The 20,151-nt window shown below is 41.4% G+C and overlaps 1 protein-coding gene across 3 annotated transcripts in view; it reads left to right on the forward strand.

The window, feature by feature from the left end:
- The window catches only part of KCNAB1 (potassium voltage-gated channel subfamily A regulatory beta subunit 1), a 457,818-nt gene that overhangs the window by 426,407 nt on the left and 11,260 nt on the right, over window positions 1-20,151 (forward strand). For all 3 annotated transcript variants that reach the window (XM_020988906.2, XM_020988908.2, XM_020988909.2), the window contains exons 10-13: window positions 1,805-1,925; window positions 3,310-3,404; window positions 12,871-12,991; window positions 19,801-19,889. In XM_020988906.2, the coding sequence (XP_020844565.1) occupies window positions 1,805-1,925; window positions 3,310-3,404; window positions 12,871-12,991; window positions 19,801-19,889 (426 nt within the window). The remainder of the gene's footprint in view (window positions 1-1,804; window positions 1,926-3,309; window positions 3,405-12,870; window positions 12,992-19,800; window positions 19,890-20,151) is intronic.

A 20,151-nucleotide genomic window follows, 5' to 3' on the forward strand; every position in this document is an offset into this window, starting at 1 on the left:
TGGGAAGATTTACTTGAACTGATGAAGAGTGAACTGATCAGAACCAAGAGAACAATAAATAATGTAAAGAAAAAAGCAAAACTTTGAAAGATTTAAGAACACTGACCAAAGTAACTACCAACCATGATCCCAGAGGACTGATGAGGAAGAATGCTCTCCACCTAAGGACAGAGTGTTAATGGGCTCAGGTTACAAAATAAGGTATAGATTTTTTGTATATGACCAAAGTGCAAATGTGTTTTGCTTTGCTATACATGTTTGTTACAATGGTTTTGTTTTTCTTTCTTTCTTTTTTCCAGTTTTGGGGGGGAGGAGGGTGGGTAGAAAAGAAGATAAGAGAGAAGGAAGACACCCTGCCCCTCACACCAAAAAAAAAACAGAAGGAAGCCCAGAATCACAGATAAGCAGGATAACTTAGAAAGTTAGAAATTGAATTTATTATATATTTTAAAAGATAAGCAAGCTGTGCAATGTAAATGAAATTGATCATTTTATTTAATGTTTTGTTTGATGTCAAGGAAATTCAGAATAAAAAAGGGAAAACCAATAATAAACAATGCTGGTTATAATTTCCTTTACTAATTTCTTGTCAAGTGGTTGTTTGAGACTTTTTATCCTGCTTTAAGAAACATGACTTCTTGAAATTGTGTGCAGATCAAAACATCATAAGGACATTTGGAAAAGATTTCACATAAAACCTCATTAAGTCAGCCTGCATTAATTTAGGATTTCAGGGACTTTGAACAGGAGTTAGGCAGTTTTGAACTAAGTATGGAAAAGGATTTGCTGAGAAAATCAATAGTATAGAGGATTTCTGAAAGACAGTGTGGCATAATGGGTAGACAGCTGGCTAGGGAGTCCAGTCCAGCTTCTGATTCTCAGTGGCTGTGTGATTCTGGGGAACGCACTGAACCTCTCTGTGCCCCAGGCTGTTCTATAAGACTGGAAGCTTACAGAAGGTGGTTGCTGCAGGATTAAAGGAAGCACCTTATTTGACCAATGAAATCACAGGCCTGATGAAAGCCAACAAAACCAAGCAGGTTTTCCAGCAATAGGCTTGAAGTTAAGAGAATCAGGTGTTTGCAAATATTGGAAAAAACACCCTTGATGATCAATGGTTAATCCTACTTATGTACCATGATTGTCTATTCATTAATTCCTTACCTAAAGACCTTTATTAGTCAACATTTAGATACCCCAGTTCCAGTTTCTATAATGAAACTTGATTTTCTCTAAAAATTCTATTTTCTCATTCTATATTCCGTAATTTTATTTCATTATTTCTATTTTCCCGGAATGTAAATTAATAAGGTTTTTAACTGTTTGTTTATCTCCAGTGGTTGACAAGGAGACAGGAGACCATGCATTTTCCCACCGTTTGGTAGTGTGGAATTTGTCATAGGATTATTGATTTAAATGGGGAAGGGACCTTAAAAATCATCTAATCCAAGGATTCCTAACCTTTTTGTGTACCATTGACCCCACTGGCAACCTAGTGAAGCCAACAGATCCCCTCCTCAGGCTAATGTTTTTAAATGCATAAAATAAAATACTTAGGATTACAAAGAAAACCAATTCTACTAGATACAAGCATCAATATATTTTAAAAACAAGTTCAAAGACCTGAGGTTAAAAACCCCTGAATTAATTCAATCTCTTCATTTCACAAGTGAAGAAAGTGAGTTCCAAAGGGGTCAAATGACTTGTCCATAATTGTGTAGTCTATCCTGCTTATGTATTATATATATTATAAGGGTTCCATCAGAACTGGCTTCTTCTTCTTCTTCTTCTTCTTCTTTTGTAGGAAGCCTATTCTGTAGCAAGACAGTTCAACATGATTCCACCGGTATGTGAACAAGCCGAGTACCATCTTTTCCAAAGAGAGAAGGTGGAGGTACAATTGCCGGAACTATATCACAAGATAGGTAACGTATAGAATGGAAATCATTCATTCTCTCCCAGCCAAGAGGAAGCCAATGCTGTGGAAGACACATACTCTCTGTACATAAAAAGTATTACCAAGATGCTTTCATAATTATTTTTCATCAAGAATACAGGTCACAAAATCCACCTGGGCCAAAGAGTTTCACAGAGATAAAATAAGGCAACATCTTGTCTATGAAGTGTATATGTTGGAAGCAAATCACCCTGTTAGCAACACTGAACACAATTCCTTCCATGCAGTAGACACTTCAGAGAGATTTGCTGAATGAGTGAACTCATTCTAAGAGTTATCAGATACAGGCTAAAGTTTGTGCTTATTATAGGTTAGAGCATGATTGGACCCAATATGTCGGCTGCAAGCTTTTACATGATTTGAAGCTTTTTTCACAGGGCAAAACACACATGGATTTCTTTATTTTTGTATCTGAAAAACAAAAAGAAGCCATATTCATAGACTTGATCATCAAGAAAAATGGTACCTTGCTATTTTGCCCTTAATAATCTCTAGATTTCTTTCAAATCCCTCAGTTCCTTCAAAACTTAGGTTAAAGACCACCACCTACATGGGCACTTGTGTGATCCCTCCAGCTTCTAGGAATTCCTTGCACAATTAGCATGGATTTTTTTTGTGTTTACTTAAACATGTAGTTGATGTCTCCCTCAGTAGAATGTAAGCTTCTTAAGAAGAGGGATATTTATTTTTGTCCTTGTCTCGTCACTATACAGCAAAGTGTCTGGCACATCAGTTACTCAGTACGTGCTTGACTGATTGAGAGAGAGCTTCATGAATGATCAACTGATTAGAAAATAGAAGTTTTCCTAAGCATGAAATCTCCCACAAAACAATATGAGCTCCTCCAATAGAATATAAACTTAACTGTTTTTTTTATTTGATTTCCCCAGTCCCTAAGACAGTACCTGATACATAGTAGGACTTACTAAATGCTTGTTAATTGATTGAGTGCAAGCAATAAAATTTTTAAAATATGACTCTTTATGCATGTGAGAATCATACAGGATTCAAAGAGCTAACAGATTTCAATTGAACAAATTTCAGGCATTTCATAAACAGTGTAGAAAATCTCTGTAAAGACATCTTGAAGGAGACATCAGGAACATGATGAAATCCATGATAATTGTGGGAGGAAGTACTAGAAGCTGGAGGGATTATCAAAGTGTTCATGTAGGAGGTGGTCTTTGACACAAGTGTGACCATTTTAACGAAAGATATTTGCTCAAGTTAAAGAGATTTGCCATAATTAAAATTAAATAACATGTTGAGTTCTTGTTTTTAAAAAAAGGTTCCATTTAAAAGCCCACACTGGTTATTTACATAAGCTCCATTTGCATTTATTTTTCCTTTAGGGGTTGGAGCAATGACCTGGTCCCCCCTCGCCTGTGGGATCATCTCAGGGAAATATGGTAACGGTGTGCCTGAAAGCTCCAGAGCATCACTCAAGGTATTTCCTATGATTTCTATGGAGGAAATTTCTCTTACAATGGCCTGAGGGCAGGAAGAGTCAAATGGTAGATGACAATGGCTTTGCAGGTAGACATTGACATGCAAGCTTCTGAATCTGCTGGGCATTTTCATCATAGGTCCTTTGGAGGCATGGTTAGCTACTCCTTTGAGATCAGAGTTCTTAACATCTTTCAAAACTGTTGTCCTTACAGTGTTGTTATTATATACGTTGTTTTCATGGTTCTGCTCATTTCACGTTGTATCAGTGCATATACCCAAGATTCTCTGAAATCTTTTTTTTTGTCATTTCTTACCCATTATATTTATTTACCACCATTTGTTCAGTCATTCCTCAATTGATGGGCATTCCCATTTAGGTTCTACTTCTTTGCTTTGTTTTGTTTTGTTTTGTTTTCCTTTTCATCTCTTTTTCATGATCAGGAAGTTTATTTTGTTTTCAACTATTCTCTCCCTAATATTAGTCTGCCTTTAAGCCCTACCCCCAATCCCACTTGTTTCTCTGTTAAGTCTCATGTATTTCTACCTTTGGGAACCACATACTTGTAGTATGAAAAGTATACAAGTTTTTGTTTGATCTCTGACCCCATTTGGGGTTTTCTTGGCAAAGATACTGGAGTGGTTTGCCATTTCCTTCCCCAGCAATTTTCCACTTGACAAAACATTTGTGGCAAAATTATAGAATACCCTATGGTTAGTGAACATCCAGCAAAGAAAGCTGAGGCCTCAAAGAGTCAGTATAAGGACCAAGTCAGCCTAGATTAACATGACTTCTTTTTTCAAGAGGGTTACTCAACTGGTACATCCAAAGAATGCTTTAGATAAGGGTTCTTCATTTGGAGACTCTGAACTCAGTTACAAACAGTCTGATAACATTTGATAGAATTGATTTCATTTGTAGTCCTATGTATTTCATTTCATGCACTTAAAAAGATTATTCTCTGAGAAGTGGTCCTCAGGCTTCACCAGACTGCAGAAGAGGTCACCGTTAAGAACCACTGTTTTACAGTGGTTTATCTAGACTTGTAGCAAATCATTTGAGCAAATCTTTTAGGCTATTTTTGTGGAAATTATTGAGACACGTTTCTAAAGCTGGCCTACTGATGGTTCCAAGATGCTGGATTTTTTCTGTTTTGGTATTCTCATGAAAATTATCCCAAATCTAGAAAGCAAATATCTGCTTCTAAAAAGTCTTTTAGATTGTTCTAAGCAAAGTAGCAAGGTAGTCTGGCATAGTGAATAGAGTAACAGCCTCAAAGCTAGGAAGTCACAGGTTCAAATCTCCCTTCTGACATAGACTTAGTAACCCTGGGCAAACAACTTAACCTCTCAGTGATCTGAGCAACTCTAAGATGCACATGCATCAGTAGAGTTACCTCGCTTGCAAATTCCCAGTGACATCATAGGTCCAGTCCTGTTCCCTATCCCAGAATAAACTAAGAAAAAGTTAGGAAATTCAAACTTAAAACATCTTTAATGAAGAAGAGGTCCAGTGCTCAAGAATCATGCCCTTAGGAACTCCAAGACACCATAGTACCTTCAAATCTCTCTATCGTCAGAACATCATTGGGAGATAAGGAGGGGCAAAGGTTATTGGACATGGAGAAGCTGAGGCACAGAGGTATTAAGCAACAGAAAAGACAAAGATACTCAGGAATAAGTGTGAGATGAGAGCTTTGGTCTTCTAGTTCCCAGTTTACTTATCTACCCATGACACTAGTCCACATTTGCTCAGAAAACAACAATAACAACAACAAGAACAACAAAAACGATAGCTACTGTTTGGGATGATTTATGGACCTCAACTGTGACAGAAATAAGCCACTCAGCAGCTGGAAAGGTGCTGGCCACTGCTACCACAAAATAAAAGTCACACACACACAAAATTCTTAGCTTAGCTGAGTCCAAATGCAACTTGAGAGTTATTTTCTGTTGTTACTTTTATAAAGCAGACTTAATGACCACGGAAGCTTCCTTGGCAATAAATAGAAGGGAAGCTTCTGAGCTGAAAAAGCAGATGATCAGAAAACAAGTTTGTTGAGAGCTCTTCAGTGGTGTCAGTGGAATTCCAAGGCTTCATAAATGACCGACTCAAGTGTCCTCTGAAACAGCACACAAGCACAGCTCATGACCAATAACTCAATGAGGAGCATGAGACAAGAAGTAAAAGATGTAGCCGCTCTGAGAGGGAATGGGAAGATGAGGAGTGATAAAAAGAAGATGGCAGTCACTCAAGAAATGGAACTGGAGGTCAGCCAACAATAGTTATGGCAAATGCTACCAACAGGCATCTTGAGGCGGTTCAGATGATCCACACAGAGGAAACCCTGAACTATATGCTGATAAATTGATTAACCTTGTACTGTACATATGCACCTAAGGCTATTTTAGTGTGAACCAGATGTCCTAGAACCATAAAGTCAGGGCTAAAGCACTCAGGACCAAACAAAGCAGTCAGACTGCTATAAAAGTAGTAGTGGAATTTATTGAATGAGTCAACCCCTACTGGGTAGAAACATTGCCAAAATGACAATGGTCATAGAAGCAACAGCTATGCAGAATAATATGCAGAAGGGACTCAAGTGTGGAAACTGAGTCACAGCAAAATAATGTCCATTGTCCAAGCAGTGGGGGAGGTTCAAGCATACTAGATGGACTTTTTAAGCAACCTAGAATCTTTCTGGATGTCAAGTTAAATGATAGTATTTCTAGAAGCCATATTCACCAAGAGATTTCTCTCTCTACAGTAAGCAGAATAGCAGAGTGGATATCAGGAAGCGTAGGTTTCAATCTCACCTCTGATCCATACCAGTTTTAATCACAGGCAAGTTACTTAACTTCTCAGAGTTTCTCATTTCAAAGGTCAGGATAATACCCATAGAATCTCTTTTAATGTGATTCCCTCAAAGCTACCAATTATCACTTAATTGTCAAAATGAATGCACATCTCTCAATCTGGATGCTTCTTTGTCCTGTCTGCAACATCAGACACTCTTGATGACCCTTTTCTCCTGGATTCTCTCTCCCCTCTAGGTTTTCCTGACACTGCTCTGGTTCTTCTATGTGTCTCTGAGCACACTTTCTTTGTTTCCTTTGTTAGCGCTCCATCTATTTCATTCCTTTATACTCTCCCACTCTTCAGATCCCATGGGTTCAATTATCATCTCTAGGTGAATGATTCCCAGATCCACATATCTGATCCTAACCTCTCTCCTGAGCTACAGTCATGTATCACAACTGCCTTTTGGACACCTCAAACTCAATGTCCTGTGGTTATCTCAATCTCAATGTGTCTAAAACATAGCTCATATTTCCCCTATACCTTTTCATTATTATGGGTCACATATCAAACATTTCAATGTGGCAAATAAAGTTTTAGTAAAGCACATTATCAGTTTCCTCTTAGACATAAAACTAGGAGGTGTCTAAACAGAAGGTATTGGTTATTCAAAGATCATAATATCAGTGACTCTTCAAAATATAGGCCAATTACACTTAAGTTATGTGAAGCATTTGTGATTTTATCACTAAAATCCTCTATAAGCAATTGTAAGAAAACAGTATGTTGGCTAAGGAACAAAAAGCGTTGTACTGAAAAGTTCTGATTCGGGTCAGGCTGTCTCTAATCCCTGAGCCAAGCTACCGCTGAGTCATTTCTGATTTTGGAATTGCAGTAGTTAAAATTATAAGAAGTGGGGGTAAGGTTTGCGCTGGAGGGAAGTGTTTCTGAGAACAGTGTGTCTTTCAAGCCTGAAGACAGCTGCTGCTGACAGGCTCTCCACAAGGCTCCCTCTGCCAGACCTATTTCTCAGGCTTCACTCTGTGATTCTCGGAGCAACAATACCTCCAGGCGGCAAGGTGAGCCCTTCAGAATCCCAACTCTGCCCCTGCCAGACCGTCCTTTAGAGGAGTACTTACTTGACAAATATTCACTTAAAACTGGAAATAAGTCCTCTAACCTTCCTGCTCTGGCCCTTTCCCATCTGTATAAACAGATATTGCTACTGATTTTCAAAGTATTTTCATCTCCTTAAATACAAGCAAGGAATTATCACTATCACCCAATTTTTCATTTTTGGTCTCTACCTGCTGATGCTCTTTATTTCATAAACATTAAGGAGGTTTCCAGTGATGCCACAGATGCACTTCCTTAAACACTCCACAACATACCCACACCCATTTGCCTTTTAAAAAACTATTCAAGTTCTATCTGAAGTAGAGAAATATCTTGTAAAAATCTTCTTCAACCCCAAGAAAAACACCAAGACACAATCACAGCAGAGCCTCAGATGGGAATAACAAATTGTGTGTGAGAGAGACAGACAGAGACAGAGAGACAGAGAAAGAAAGAGAGACAGAGAGAGAGGTGGGGGAGAGAAGGGAGAGAAAAAAAAGTACTTGGCTACCCTTTATTTGAAGAAGAAGCTTGGGGTCATAGAAAGGATTGTGTAATTAACTCAGAGCCTGGTTCATTATTGATCTCACTCTCTGTCAAAAATACATGGACTGAATGAGCTCTGTGGGTTAGCCACCCAACTGTCCATATGATAGGCTAGGCAATAATCACTCTTCATTCATTTTATGTTCCTGTAGGTAGGTGGAACTATTTAGAGTGATCATGTCTGTAGTTTAGGAAGCTCTCCTTTGGTTGGGGGCTTGACACAATCAGCACAATGTCATGCATAAATAGGGGCACCCGAAAGACTTCACCATCAGTCATTCATTAATCCCCTATTGCACTGTGCTAGTCTATAGGTTCTTCCCTTTCCATTTGGGCTCTAAACTGGACATTCTCCTTTAATTAATGCACTGCTCCCCATTTTGTGCCTCTCTTAATATTAATCATCAGAGGGTAACTGGACAAAGTTGTCATTGATGTTAAACTTTCAAGGAATCTTAACATACACGTGGAAGTCAAGTTAAATCAACAAGCATTTATTGAGAGCCTACTATGTGCTAGGCAACGTGCTAAGCCCTGGGGATACAAAGAAAGGTTAAAAAAAAGTCCCTGCCCTCAGGGAGTTCCCAGTCTAACAGGAAAGCAAAGAGCTCTGTACAAACAAGCCCAGACAGGACAGACTGGAGATGGTCCCAGAAGGAAGGCAGTAGCATGAAGAGGGATTGGGAAAGACTTCCTGCAAAAGGTAGAATTTTAGCCCGGACTTGATGGAAACTAGAGAGGCCAAGTGGTGGAGCTGAGGAAGGGGAGCATTTCAGGCCCCGGGAACAGCCAGCAGGAAGGCAAGTGAAAAGGAGATGGACTGCCATGGCTGAGGAACTGCAAGGAATCGAGGGTTAGCAGATCACAGAGTACGTGGAGAGCAGAAGGGTGAAGAAGACAGGAAAGGTAGGCTCCAGGTGGTGAGGCACTTTAGAAGCCAAACAGAGGATTGTATATTTGATCCTGGAGGTAATAGAAAGCTCCTGAAGTTATTGAATAGGGGAGTGACATGCTCAGACCTGACATTAGGAAGACCACTGACAGCTGAGTGCAGAATGACCTGGAGAAGGGAGAGCTTGAGGCCAGCAGACCAACCGGAAGCTATCACAACAGTCCAGGCTTGAGGGGACCAGGGGCATCCTGCAGCAGGGTGATGGCCACATCAGAGAAGAGAAGGGAGTATATGGGAAAGCTGCTTCGAAGGTAGAATGGACAGCACTTGGCAACTGGCTGGATGTGCAGAGTGAAGAAATGAGTCAAGGACGACCTAGGTTGTGAGCCTGGCTAGCTGGGAGGATGGTGGTATTCTTTTAGGGGATAGGGGATAGTTTTTTTCGGGAAAGATAATGAGTTCAGTTTTGGACATGTCGCATTTAAGGCCTCTATAGGACAAGAGCTTAAGAGGTCTGGAGGGGGACAGCTAGGTGGTACAGTGGATAGAGCACCAGCCCTGGAGTCAGGAGGACCTGAGTTCAAATCCAGCATCAGACACTTGACGCTTACTAACTGTGTGACCCTGGGCAAGTCACTTAACCCCATTGCCTAGCAAAAATAAAACAAACAAACAAGCGAAAAAAGAGGTCTAGAGGATCCTGGAGGCTAGGCAAGGGGTTAGGACTGGAAAAGTATATTTCAGAATCATCTGCACAAAGATGCTAAGTAAATCATAAAAGGCACTACGCTGGAAAGGAGCCGTTAAGGAAGCACTTGGCTCTGCCAATCAAGTGCATTCTCTACACCGGTGAGCCAATGGTGTGACCTCCCAGAGAATAACCCACAGAGAAGTCTTCTGTTCCCCTCTCAAGCCTTTGAGGATGTCTTCCATGGGCGTGTACGTTAGTCTCAGAAATGTCATCCACGTGTGCCAGTGGGCATGTGACTCTGTAGTTATGGCAACTCACACAGCCCTTCATGACCTTAAATATTTCTCTGAAACAAAGGCTTCTATTTTTGGTTAACAACATTCTTCAGAGGATGTTGTGCGTGAGTCATGGCATAGCACTGAAGAATTCAAGTCGCGGGTCACCTAGCGGGCAACGAAGAGGCATGAGCATGCTGCGAAGCAATGCCCATGAAGAATGGCACCAAAGAAGGGGGAGTTGTAGGACCAGAGAACACGTAGGGGACCCTGGCATTCGATCAGTGAAGGCCCACCTCATCCCGTGTGGATGCTTCGTGGCCATGTCTATGCTTTGCCTAGTACGTGTCCTCCTCTCCTCAGCTTTCCAATTCTAGCTCTAAAATCCGTTATCTAATCTATTCCACGATTCCTGAAAAAGAGATGTCAATCAATCACAAGAGAACACCCATCACCATTCCCTCTGCCTTCCCTGGACACATTCCCCTGTATATGCTGTCTTCCCCAAGGGCAAGAATTGTCTCATTTGTTTACAATTGAGTCTCTAGCACTTATTATAGCGTCTCGTTCACGGGGAAACAATAAATATTTTTCATTCATTATGGGCCAGTTAATTAGTGAGCGTAAGGGGTATCCCATGTGCACCAATGGTGTCCACATAATTTTCAGAGAACTAAAAGAGAACACACATAGACAGACTGATGTGTGTCATCAAGGGAAGAATCATATCAATGAACTCCCGGATCTCTGGATGTAGCCACGTACACCCCGCAACGACAAATTCAGATCCCTTATTCTAACATTTCCTGGGCTTCTGCCACTGATGGTTTGCCTTTATGTCACATTTGGAGATCTGGGTCTCTGGAAAATGTCAGCAAGAAGTTTCCACCAAGTTTGGATCAATACTGGTTTTCCCATTAAGAACAAAAATGAGCTGTGGGGGGACACATTCCAGCAGCCAGTAGCATTTCTGGGAATGCTGCCTGGGAAGGCTGGAGTGCCAATCTTCACCACTGATGGCTGCACACCCTGAAATCATTGGCACCAAATGTAACCCCTGAAGAACTTCAGGGCTTGGACTGGCAACTGCCTTGTCCTGGGAGGAGGGGGAGCCAGGTCTCCCTGCAAGCTCTGCTGAAAGCACTGTTGACTGTCTCAGACAAGAGACTGACCACAAGCCTTTGAGATTGGAGAAGGTGAATAAAACTGCTATACCTCATCCTTTGTTTCTCTTCTGAAAATATTTACTGTTCGCAAAATTTACACACGAGCACACACACACACACACACACACACATACACACATACACACACATGTGCACACACATAAACAAAACCACAATATAGTTATGGTGTTCATTTGCAAATATCCCTGGGGAAGCTTCATTTGACTACGAAAAACATTTTGTGAAAAGATGTAATCCATTAAAATTGTGTGGGTGGAGTGCCCGGGATCTGGCCACAGCTGAATATTGTGCTGTTTATTTCCTTGGGGACACTAAAGGTCAGTGGTATCTCTATAACTTGACAAATGCTTTCTCCAAAGAAATTCAGAGCCTAGAGTCACTGGGGGCTTGTACAAAAACGCGGCTTTTAATAGTTTCAAAAAGAAAGAAAGAAAGAAAGAAAAAAAAGAGTTACATGTGCTAAAATCTCCTTCTAGCTGAGCTGTTCTTACCTTGGGTGAAAGACTCCATTGTTACCTATGTTATTATGGTCAAAGAGAAGCCCTGGAAAAGTAAGAAAACAGAAAAAGCCTACATGAAAAGGCCTGCAGATTTGGAACTGGAAGGACCCTTAGAGATCATCTGATCCCTCCTCCTCATTCAGCAGATGAGGACCCTAAAGGCCAAAGAAGTGGCTATCCCAGATCACGCAGGGCCTCAAGCTCCAGGAAGCGCCAGGCCTCAAGTCTTGGTTCTCTGATGTCCAAGCTGGCAGCTCCCTGGGCTGCCTCTCAAAGGAACCCTGCCTTGGTGAGGGAGAGTAGAGTCCGTATGCCACACAGTGGTGCCACCCGGCCCCTTCGTGTGCCTTAATGAGCATTTTCTCATCCTGACATCTTTGGCTAGGGTAGAATAATTCTACAATCGTTTTTACAAGTTTAGGGAGAAAAGATTATATACATTTTTACTACATCTTAAAATTAGATTTTGTTCATATATAAGTATTCATTCTTCTACTCTACAGAACTGAGCGTGCCAAAATTTTCAAACCAATCTGGCTTGTGCTTTAAGATAATGAAAAACCTTTAAAATTAGAAGTTTTGAAACTTTAAAAAAAACGGTCATTTTGAGATTTTAGGGATCACAGTCATTCAGGAGACAGGCCTTCCTCCTTATTACAGACCACAGGACAACCGCAGGACTTAGTCCAGTCTCAGGTGTAAGAGTCAAGGCAATCCCTTCCATCAGATTGTAAACTCTGTCAAGCGTGGCTTTGTGGTCACATGTTGTACAGCCTCTTAGCACCCTCTGCCTCCTTTTCTACCAGTCTGCCATCACTGTAGAAGTAGAAGGGGGTGCACAGGATTAGGGGTCATTTTAAGAATCTTCCCTTCGTTTTACTGGACGTGATGGCTAAAGAATTCATCATCTAGTGGCCAGCTGACGATGAGCCTCTCTGTATTTAACTAGAGCACCTTGGGACAGTAGGCTCAGTCTGCTGCTTCAATGACACTCAAAGCCTTTCTAGTCTGGTTGAAACTGCTACAGCTTCCAGGGGTAGGGAACCTGCAGCCTTGAGGTCACATGTGGCCCTCTAGGTCCTCTAGTGCGGCCCTTTGACTGACTCCAAACTTCACAGAACAAATCCCCTTCATAAAAGGATTGTTCTGTAAAACCTGGACTCAGTCAAAAGGCCACCCCCAAGGACCTAGAATGCCACATGTAGCCTTGAGGCTGCAAGTTCTCCACCCCTGTTACACTATCCACTAGAGTGGTTATGAAGGACCCAGGGTCACCCCCACGAGCCAATGAGGCATGGGTGCTGGACTTGGTGAGGCCTTCCTATTTGGGGCACCAACATCTGTGACTTGCGCTGATTCTGGGAGAGATCAAGAGACATCATCTGGGACCTAATCTGACCAATCAATAATTCACACCAAATATTTGGGTAGTGTTAACTTTTGCTCACTTTTGTCCCCAGTGCTACCAGTGGCTGAAGGAAAAAATCATAAGTGAAGAAGGAAGAAAGCAGCAAACCAAGCTGAAGGACCTTTCTCCAATTGCGGAACGCCTGGGCTGCACCCTGCCTCAGCTAGCAGTGGGTAAGAGCCAGTGGTCTGGGAGAAGCCATGCTCTTCCTGGCCTCACAGACTGCGTCTTTTTCAATCCCTCACTTGTGCTGTTTGTCATGAGACTAATTGCAGTCATCCATTAATATTCTCTCAAGCAAATTTTCCAGAAATTCAAAGTATTTTCTCCATTCCCCGATGTGTCCTTCCTCATTCCTTATTTATTCATTCAACAAGGTCTCATTAAGTACCTACTATGGGGCCTAGGCCCTGGGGATAGAAAAACCAAAAAATGAAATTATTTCTGATCTCAAGGAGCTTACATTAAATAATGACACGCATGTTCAGGTATACACACACACACACACCACACACACACACACACATTTAGAAAGAAGTGGCAAAAACCTGGGTGACAACCGGCCTTTCTGGTCCCATCCATTTCCTCTCATGTATTTTCACCCTTGTTTAAACAGTATTCAGGAGAAGGCCCAGTTCAATACTGATAAAGAAGCAGAGGGAAGTTCAATTCAATTCAACAAACATTTATTTAGGGCCTCCCATATTCCAGTTACTGTGCTGGGTGCTAGAAATACAAAGACAAAGATGAATTGGTCCTTGTCCACAAGGAACATTTATTCTCCTGGGGGATTCATAAGCACAGACAAGAAGCCACACAAAGGAGAGCCCTAAGAGCTGAGGGGCTGGGGTGTTGGCCAGGAAATGCTGCCTGCAGAATTTCACAGTTGACCTCTATTTCAAAGGAAGCTGGGATTCTGGGAGGGGACGGTGAATTCCAAACAAGAGAGAGAGTCTATGCAAAATCATTGAGGTGGGGAATCAAACATAGCGCATAAGAAACAGCCAATATGCCTGTCTGCCTTCAATGGAGAATACATGAAAGGGAAGTCAAAGGAAAGAAGATGAGAAAAAGTAGGTGGGAGTCAGATTACCGTAGGCTTCAAATACCAAGCTGCGCATGATGTTACCATTTATCTTAAGGATAAGAGGGAACCAATGAAGATTTTTAAGTAGAAGAGGAACACAGTCGGATTTGCATTTTAGAAATGCCATTTTGTCAGAATGCATCAACACGCCAAAGCTGTTCTAAGTGGAGAATATCCCCTTAGATTTCGTAAGGTATAATTAGAGAAGTTCAGCTGATTTGTCAGCAATAAGCAAAAAGGGAGAGGAAGAAAATGGAAAACCAGTCTCCATCTGGAGGGCTCTAAAGTGACCATACCAAAAGACAGGACGGCCAGGATTTAGGAACAAAGCTGCGCCTACCGCCCCCTCCTGCCATTGTCAAGCCTTCCGCACGCTCTCCAGTCACCTGGCCAACACTGTCATTTACTCAGAACACTAGAAATTTCTCTAAACCTCCCCAACATGAGTACCCCACTGGAAGCCATTCTAGTGCAAGAAACACATAGAATTAACTACAGAGATGCCACATAGAATAAGTAAAACCAGAGGGATGGTCAGAGAAGGTTCCTAGAATAAAGGATTTCTTTTCATTGAGTTTTGAAGTAAGTAATGGGACCTAGACAGGCAGATGGGGAAATTGGGGTGGGGGGAGAGATAAGATCAAGAAAAAATGGCTGACGTTTCAAGACATTTTAAGCAAAGCTTTCCACACATTATCTCCTCTGAACCTCGCCACAACCCCATGAATCATTTTACAGATGAGTATACTGAGGCTGAGAAAGCCTAAATGAGGGTTGCTGATAATCCAGTTAAAAAACAGCAACCATTTAGAGCACCTCTTTCTATAGTGGCCAAGAACTGGAATGAGGAGGAAATGGCTGAAGAAGTTATGGTATATGAATGTAAAGGAAATTTATCGTGCCATAAAAAAATGGTGAAAGAGATGATTTCTAAGAAACCAAGGAAGACTTGCATGAACTGATACAGAGTTAAGTGAGCAGAACCAGGAGAGTACTTTACATAATAACAATATTTCAAAGCCAAAAAAAAGCTTTAAAATACGTAAGATCTCTGATCAAAACAATGACAAACCATGATTCCAAAGGAGCGATGATGATCTATGTGATTCACCTCCTGACAAAGTGGAGAATGAGACATGTTTTCGGGCACTGACAGTGTGAGAATTTGTTTTGCTTGACTATGTTTATTTGTTATAAAGGTTTTGTTTTTATTTTTTCTTTTAAATTGGGGGTACATGGGAGACAGAGAAAATAAATGCTTGTTAATTAGAAAAATAATATTAAAAAATAAACCTGAACATCATATTATCTACAGTGCTTGCAGAGTAGGTAGAAATGGCACTAAAAAGAGAAGAAAAAAAAGGAAAAAACCAGCCAACTGTATGAAGTATAAATAAAGGAGAGAAATCTGCGCCACAGGTGATACAATTGTGGGACATCCATGGACTACTATTTAAGTTATCTGGATATGAAGATACCAGAAGCATGAAAAAAAATCCTTAGTAATATCCGCTGAAAGTGACCAAGATAAAACACTAAGTACTGACCTATATGCCTACCCTCTCATCTGAACATAATCTTATGAGAGTCATCAATACATGAATAAAGGGCATCCTCAATGCCCTCTATAAGCAAGGAACGAGTCATATTCAACAATGGACCACGTCTTTATCATCTAACTAAAGGATGTAGAGACCCTTGTAGCTTGTAGGTCCCATTGTACTGATCGTTGATTACTAAAACAAAACATTTTATGAGGCAGAACAAAGCACTACCCTAAAGGCCTTTTTACAGCAAGATATTTCCCGCCTACACATCAAGATCATTCAGGATTCCTTATAATAACAGAAACAACCCTGTTCAGTGATCCCCAGCTAATAAACAGAAGGTGAGGCATAAAACATGGAGATGTATGCTAGCAGAAGTATTCACCACCAGGATGGAGAAACACAGAGTCTAGGTTGAGAAGGGATTTCCAGTGGATGATGAGAGCCTCCCTGATGCTCTTGTTTTTACAAGACATTGTGCTGATTGCATCAAGCCCTAAGATGTTGCAGAGTCTCCTGGAAGAGATCTGGACCAGATCAAAAGAGTTTGGTCCTATCCATCTACAAAAGAAAAACCAAGTGGATGAAAAATGTCAGTTGCACAGACTTCAGTATGCCTTTGGGCAGATACCCTATAAATCTTGTGCAACTACATGTATATATGGAACAGAAAATACAAGTAGACAACACGAAAATGAAGACCCAACTCTTCAATGTGAAGACTTTACTAGAGTTGATACATGGCAGTGATACCTGAAGAACTAGATGAGTATCAGACAGAGAGCAATGGAAAAGTGAATGGTTGGTGTGAGCAGACTTCACCATATCACTGATGAGGAACTCTGAAGAAGAAGAGGTGTGAAGGTCATCATCAAAGAATTTTACGATGGGAAGAAAAGATAGCTTGGTCACTTGGCAAAAACCAAGGATGGCAGCCAGAGTACTTAGCAGAGCACTTTTGTGATGTGAGGAGAAACGAGAAGGTGCCTAGCATGTTGGGTGGACTCTCCTATAGCAAACTTATGGGAGAATTTAGTCAAGGGTCCTGGAGGCTGGGCAAGTACATGTAATTCATACTCCATACCCCTGAATCAGTGAGATCATAGATCTATTTGAGTAATGTTTGGAGACAGAGAAAAGGGAGTCTCAGTTTCCCCATCTACAAAATCAGAAGGCTAGTTTATGCCTAAGTTGTCTCCCAGTTTCAACATTTTACATTCTATGGTATGTTGTTGTTGTTGTTGTGAACTTAACAATAAACATGCCGGCATACAAAAAACAAGAAGTTTGTATAAGAAATTGTGAACTTGTTACCTACAGGTTCTTTTTACTTGTAGAAAGGAGCTAGAAACTATACCTGAGCCTGTCTTCTCCTTGGCTCTGGAATGGCATCGCCATAGTGTGTGCCTTTAGAGGCTCTTTAGCACAGCCAAGAAGGGAGCTGAGGTTCAGGAGAAAGAAGCTGAGGGGGGATTTTCCTAACATCTCTCTAGACAGCTGACTGATCTCCCCATCGGTGTTTGGAGAATCTAGTGGTCCTTATTAATACCGAAATCTTAGAGCTTCTTAATATCCTCACTAAAAAAATCAACCAAGAGTACTGAGAACTATCCACTTCCATGCCTCCCCTTCCAACTGTATGAAGTCTTTACAGAGGCTCTCTATCTCATAGAGCAGTAAGTAGGGCAGGGGATAGGGGAGTGAAAAAACACCGACTTAAGCCAGCAATTGAGTTGATTGTGATCTAGCATCCTTTAAATTCAACTTTGAAAGTGTGGAAACACTTTTTATGCCTAGAGAGGGGAGTCTCTGTTGACTTAAGCCTTGCCCTATAGTCCCACTGGATAAATTCATTCTTCATCTCCATAACTTTTTCTACAATCCACATCTGTCCCCTACCTCCACCCAAAAAACCATTTTTCCATCTTCCTAATTTCTTTTCATCCTTCATGAACAAGTTTCCACCACAAATCTATGAGGGCATTAAGTGGGAAGTTAACTGGGGTCACATTGCCCTTGATCCACTGTGGTGCCCAGAGATAAACCACAGCTCTGGAAGGAAATGAGCCATTTGAATAAACATCCCTGTCCCCTGGCACCCTGCTGCCTACACCTGCATGCAGAGCGGGTTTCTGGGAGTCTTGGGATGTGACAAGCACCTTCTGTGGCTGTTTACATGACCGTCTGAATATTCACCAACTTCTGTGGTGACATTCCATCAATAATCATCACAAATCATCTGCAGGTGTGGTTACCACGGATTTGGGCAAATCTGCAGAACAGATCTGTCCATTGGCAGGGCAACAAAGGAGGAGTCTGCCCTCCCACTGCAGGGTAGACTAAATGGTTTCTTGGAATTAGCGATCTCTAAGAGAACATGAGTTCTTAACTTGGGATCCAGGATAGGATTCTGGAGGTCCATGAACTTGGTTGGGGGAAAATATATACCTTTATTTTCACCAACTTCTAACTGAAATTTAGCATTTTCTTCCACTGTGATTAAAACTTTAAAATCAGAGAAGAGCTCTAGTCTTCCCCAGACTACCAAAGGGGTTCGTGATATAAAAGAGCCTCTGCTCTAGAACATCCATTAATTTCATTATATAGAGAAATCATATGATGTTAGAGGTGGAAGGCCACTTGGTCCAAGCCCTTCTTTCTATAGAATGAGGTAAATGAGGTTTAGAGACAAGAAAGGATTTGTCTAGGGAGTGACCTAGTACACGTCTGAGTGAAGCTATAAACTCAGGTCTTTTCCCACCAGCTGTTCTGCCCCATTCCATGAACATCCGGCTGTCCACAGAATAAGGTCATCACTAGAAATCTCGTCCTGAAGGATTTCTTCTGCTTTGATACTCACCACTTCCTCAACACCCTCAGCTGCCTCTCCTCTGACTAAAGGACTCCCACGGCTTCCCTTCAGGGAGGGCTCAGAACTTCCCAGCCAGCTATTCATTTCCCACCAGCTCCTCCGCTTGGTTTCTACTCCATAAACATCATACCACCGCTCCCCCACCCCTGACCTTCTGAGTCCTCCCTTCCTCCTTTTCAGCTGCCTTTTATAAACTGTCTTCTTCCATTTGAATATAAGCTCCTTGAGGATGAGGACTATTTTTCTTTTTCTGATTTGTATTCCCAGCACTTTAGCACAGTGTCTGGCACATAGGAGGTGCTTAGTAAACGTTTATTGACCATTGGCGAGTTCTTCTGATTCTAAGTTCAGTGTTCCTTCTACTGCACCATACTGCCTGCAATGCTCTGTACCTAGACCTATAACTTCATTCATTCAGTCAATAAACATTTATGAAGCACCTACTATGAGCCTGGGGTTGTACCAGGATCTGGGCATACATAGTTAAAGGAAAAATAATTCCTGCTTTGAAGGATTTATATTCTATTGGGGGAAAACATATACACATAAAAATACATACAAAATTTATAATGATATGGTTATTATATCTTCTGAGATGAGAAGATACTAGCAACTGGAGAGATCCCCTCCAGAAGAAAGTGGCACCTAAGCTGGGGAAGATTCACCGCCTGGAGGCAGGAGATGAATGATGATCCAGCAAAGGAGACTGAGAGGGAATGGTCAGGCAGGTGGGAGAAAACCCTGGAAAGAGCAGAGGGATGAAAAAAGGATGAAAACTCAGGAAAGAGGTGATCCAGGAGAAGCTGATGAGTGGTGTTAAAAGTTGCAGAGAGGTCCCATAGGGCAAGATCTGAGAAAAGCCTCTTCAGATGTAACAGGAAAGCAATAGAGTCACTTCAGCCAAAGTGCTTATGTACTGTGTGATGGTGAGCAAGCCAGTATCTTTCTGAGCTTTGGGTTCTATATCTGTAAAATGGGCATTATAATAGCTAGGGTTAGGGTTAGGGTTAGCTATGATACCCAGCTCATGGGTTGTCATGACGCTCCAAGTGCATAAAATGCTCGGTAAACCTTAAAGCTTGAAAGAAATGCCAGCTACCATCATCATCATCATCAAAGAGTCCCTATTAAAATGTAACAACTCTTGGGAATGGTGACACCTTAGTGGGATTAGCTGTCAGCTGAGAGCAAGACCCTACAGAAATGGGAAGCAATCTGAGGGTCTAAGGTAAAGGGGCTTGTGAAAGGGGAGGTGGATCATACCGTGGCATGGAGTCCCATAGCTCCCATGGGATAAAAGTTGGTCTCTCTACCCTACAGGGTTGCACTTTGTAAATAAAAATGTAGTTATTGTTATTATTATTATTAACAACACTTATATGGCACTTTAAGGTTTAACAATCACATTACATATGTTATTCCTCTGATAGTTTCAGAAGCACTTGGAAGGCATGATTGGTTTTTCTTTTTCCCTAGCATGGTGCCTGCGGAATGAGGGAGTGAGCTCTGTTCTCCTGGGGTGTTCCAATCCCGAGCAACTCATAGAAAACCTCGGTGCCATACAGGTAAGTAGGCTCATTACCAATGAGTTCTATCAAGAATGATCTCTTGTGATATGGAGTTCCTTTGAGGCTCTCCCTCAGATGACAATTTCATTTTCCTCATCTCGATGCTTCAGAGAATCATAACCTTCGAGTTGCCAGGAAGCCCCAAACCCCCAAAATGAGTAATATCTAGTTTGGAAACAATTATAATAAAGCATCAATCTTAGCCAATAAACAACTCTGGCCCATTTGCCAATGAATTATCAGTAAGTCAGGTAGATTC

The sequence above is a fragment of the Phascolarctos cinereus genome, unplaced genomic scaffold (genome assembly GCF_003287225.1).
Source record: "Phascolarctos cinereus isolate Bilbo 61053 unplaced genomic scaffold, phaCin_HiC Scaffold_7;HRSCAF=346, whole genome shotgun sequence".
Lineage (NCBI taxonomy): Eukaryota > Metazoa > Chordata > Mammalia > Diprotodontia > Phascolarctidae > Phascolarctos > Phascolarctos cinereus.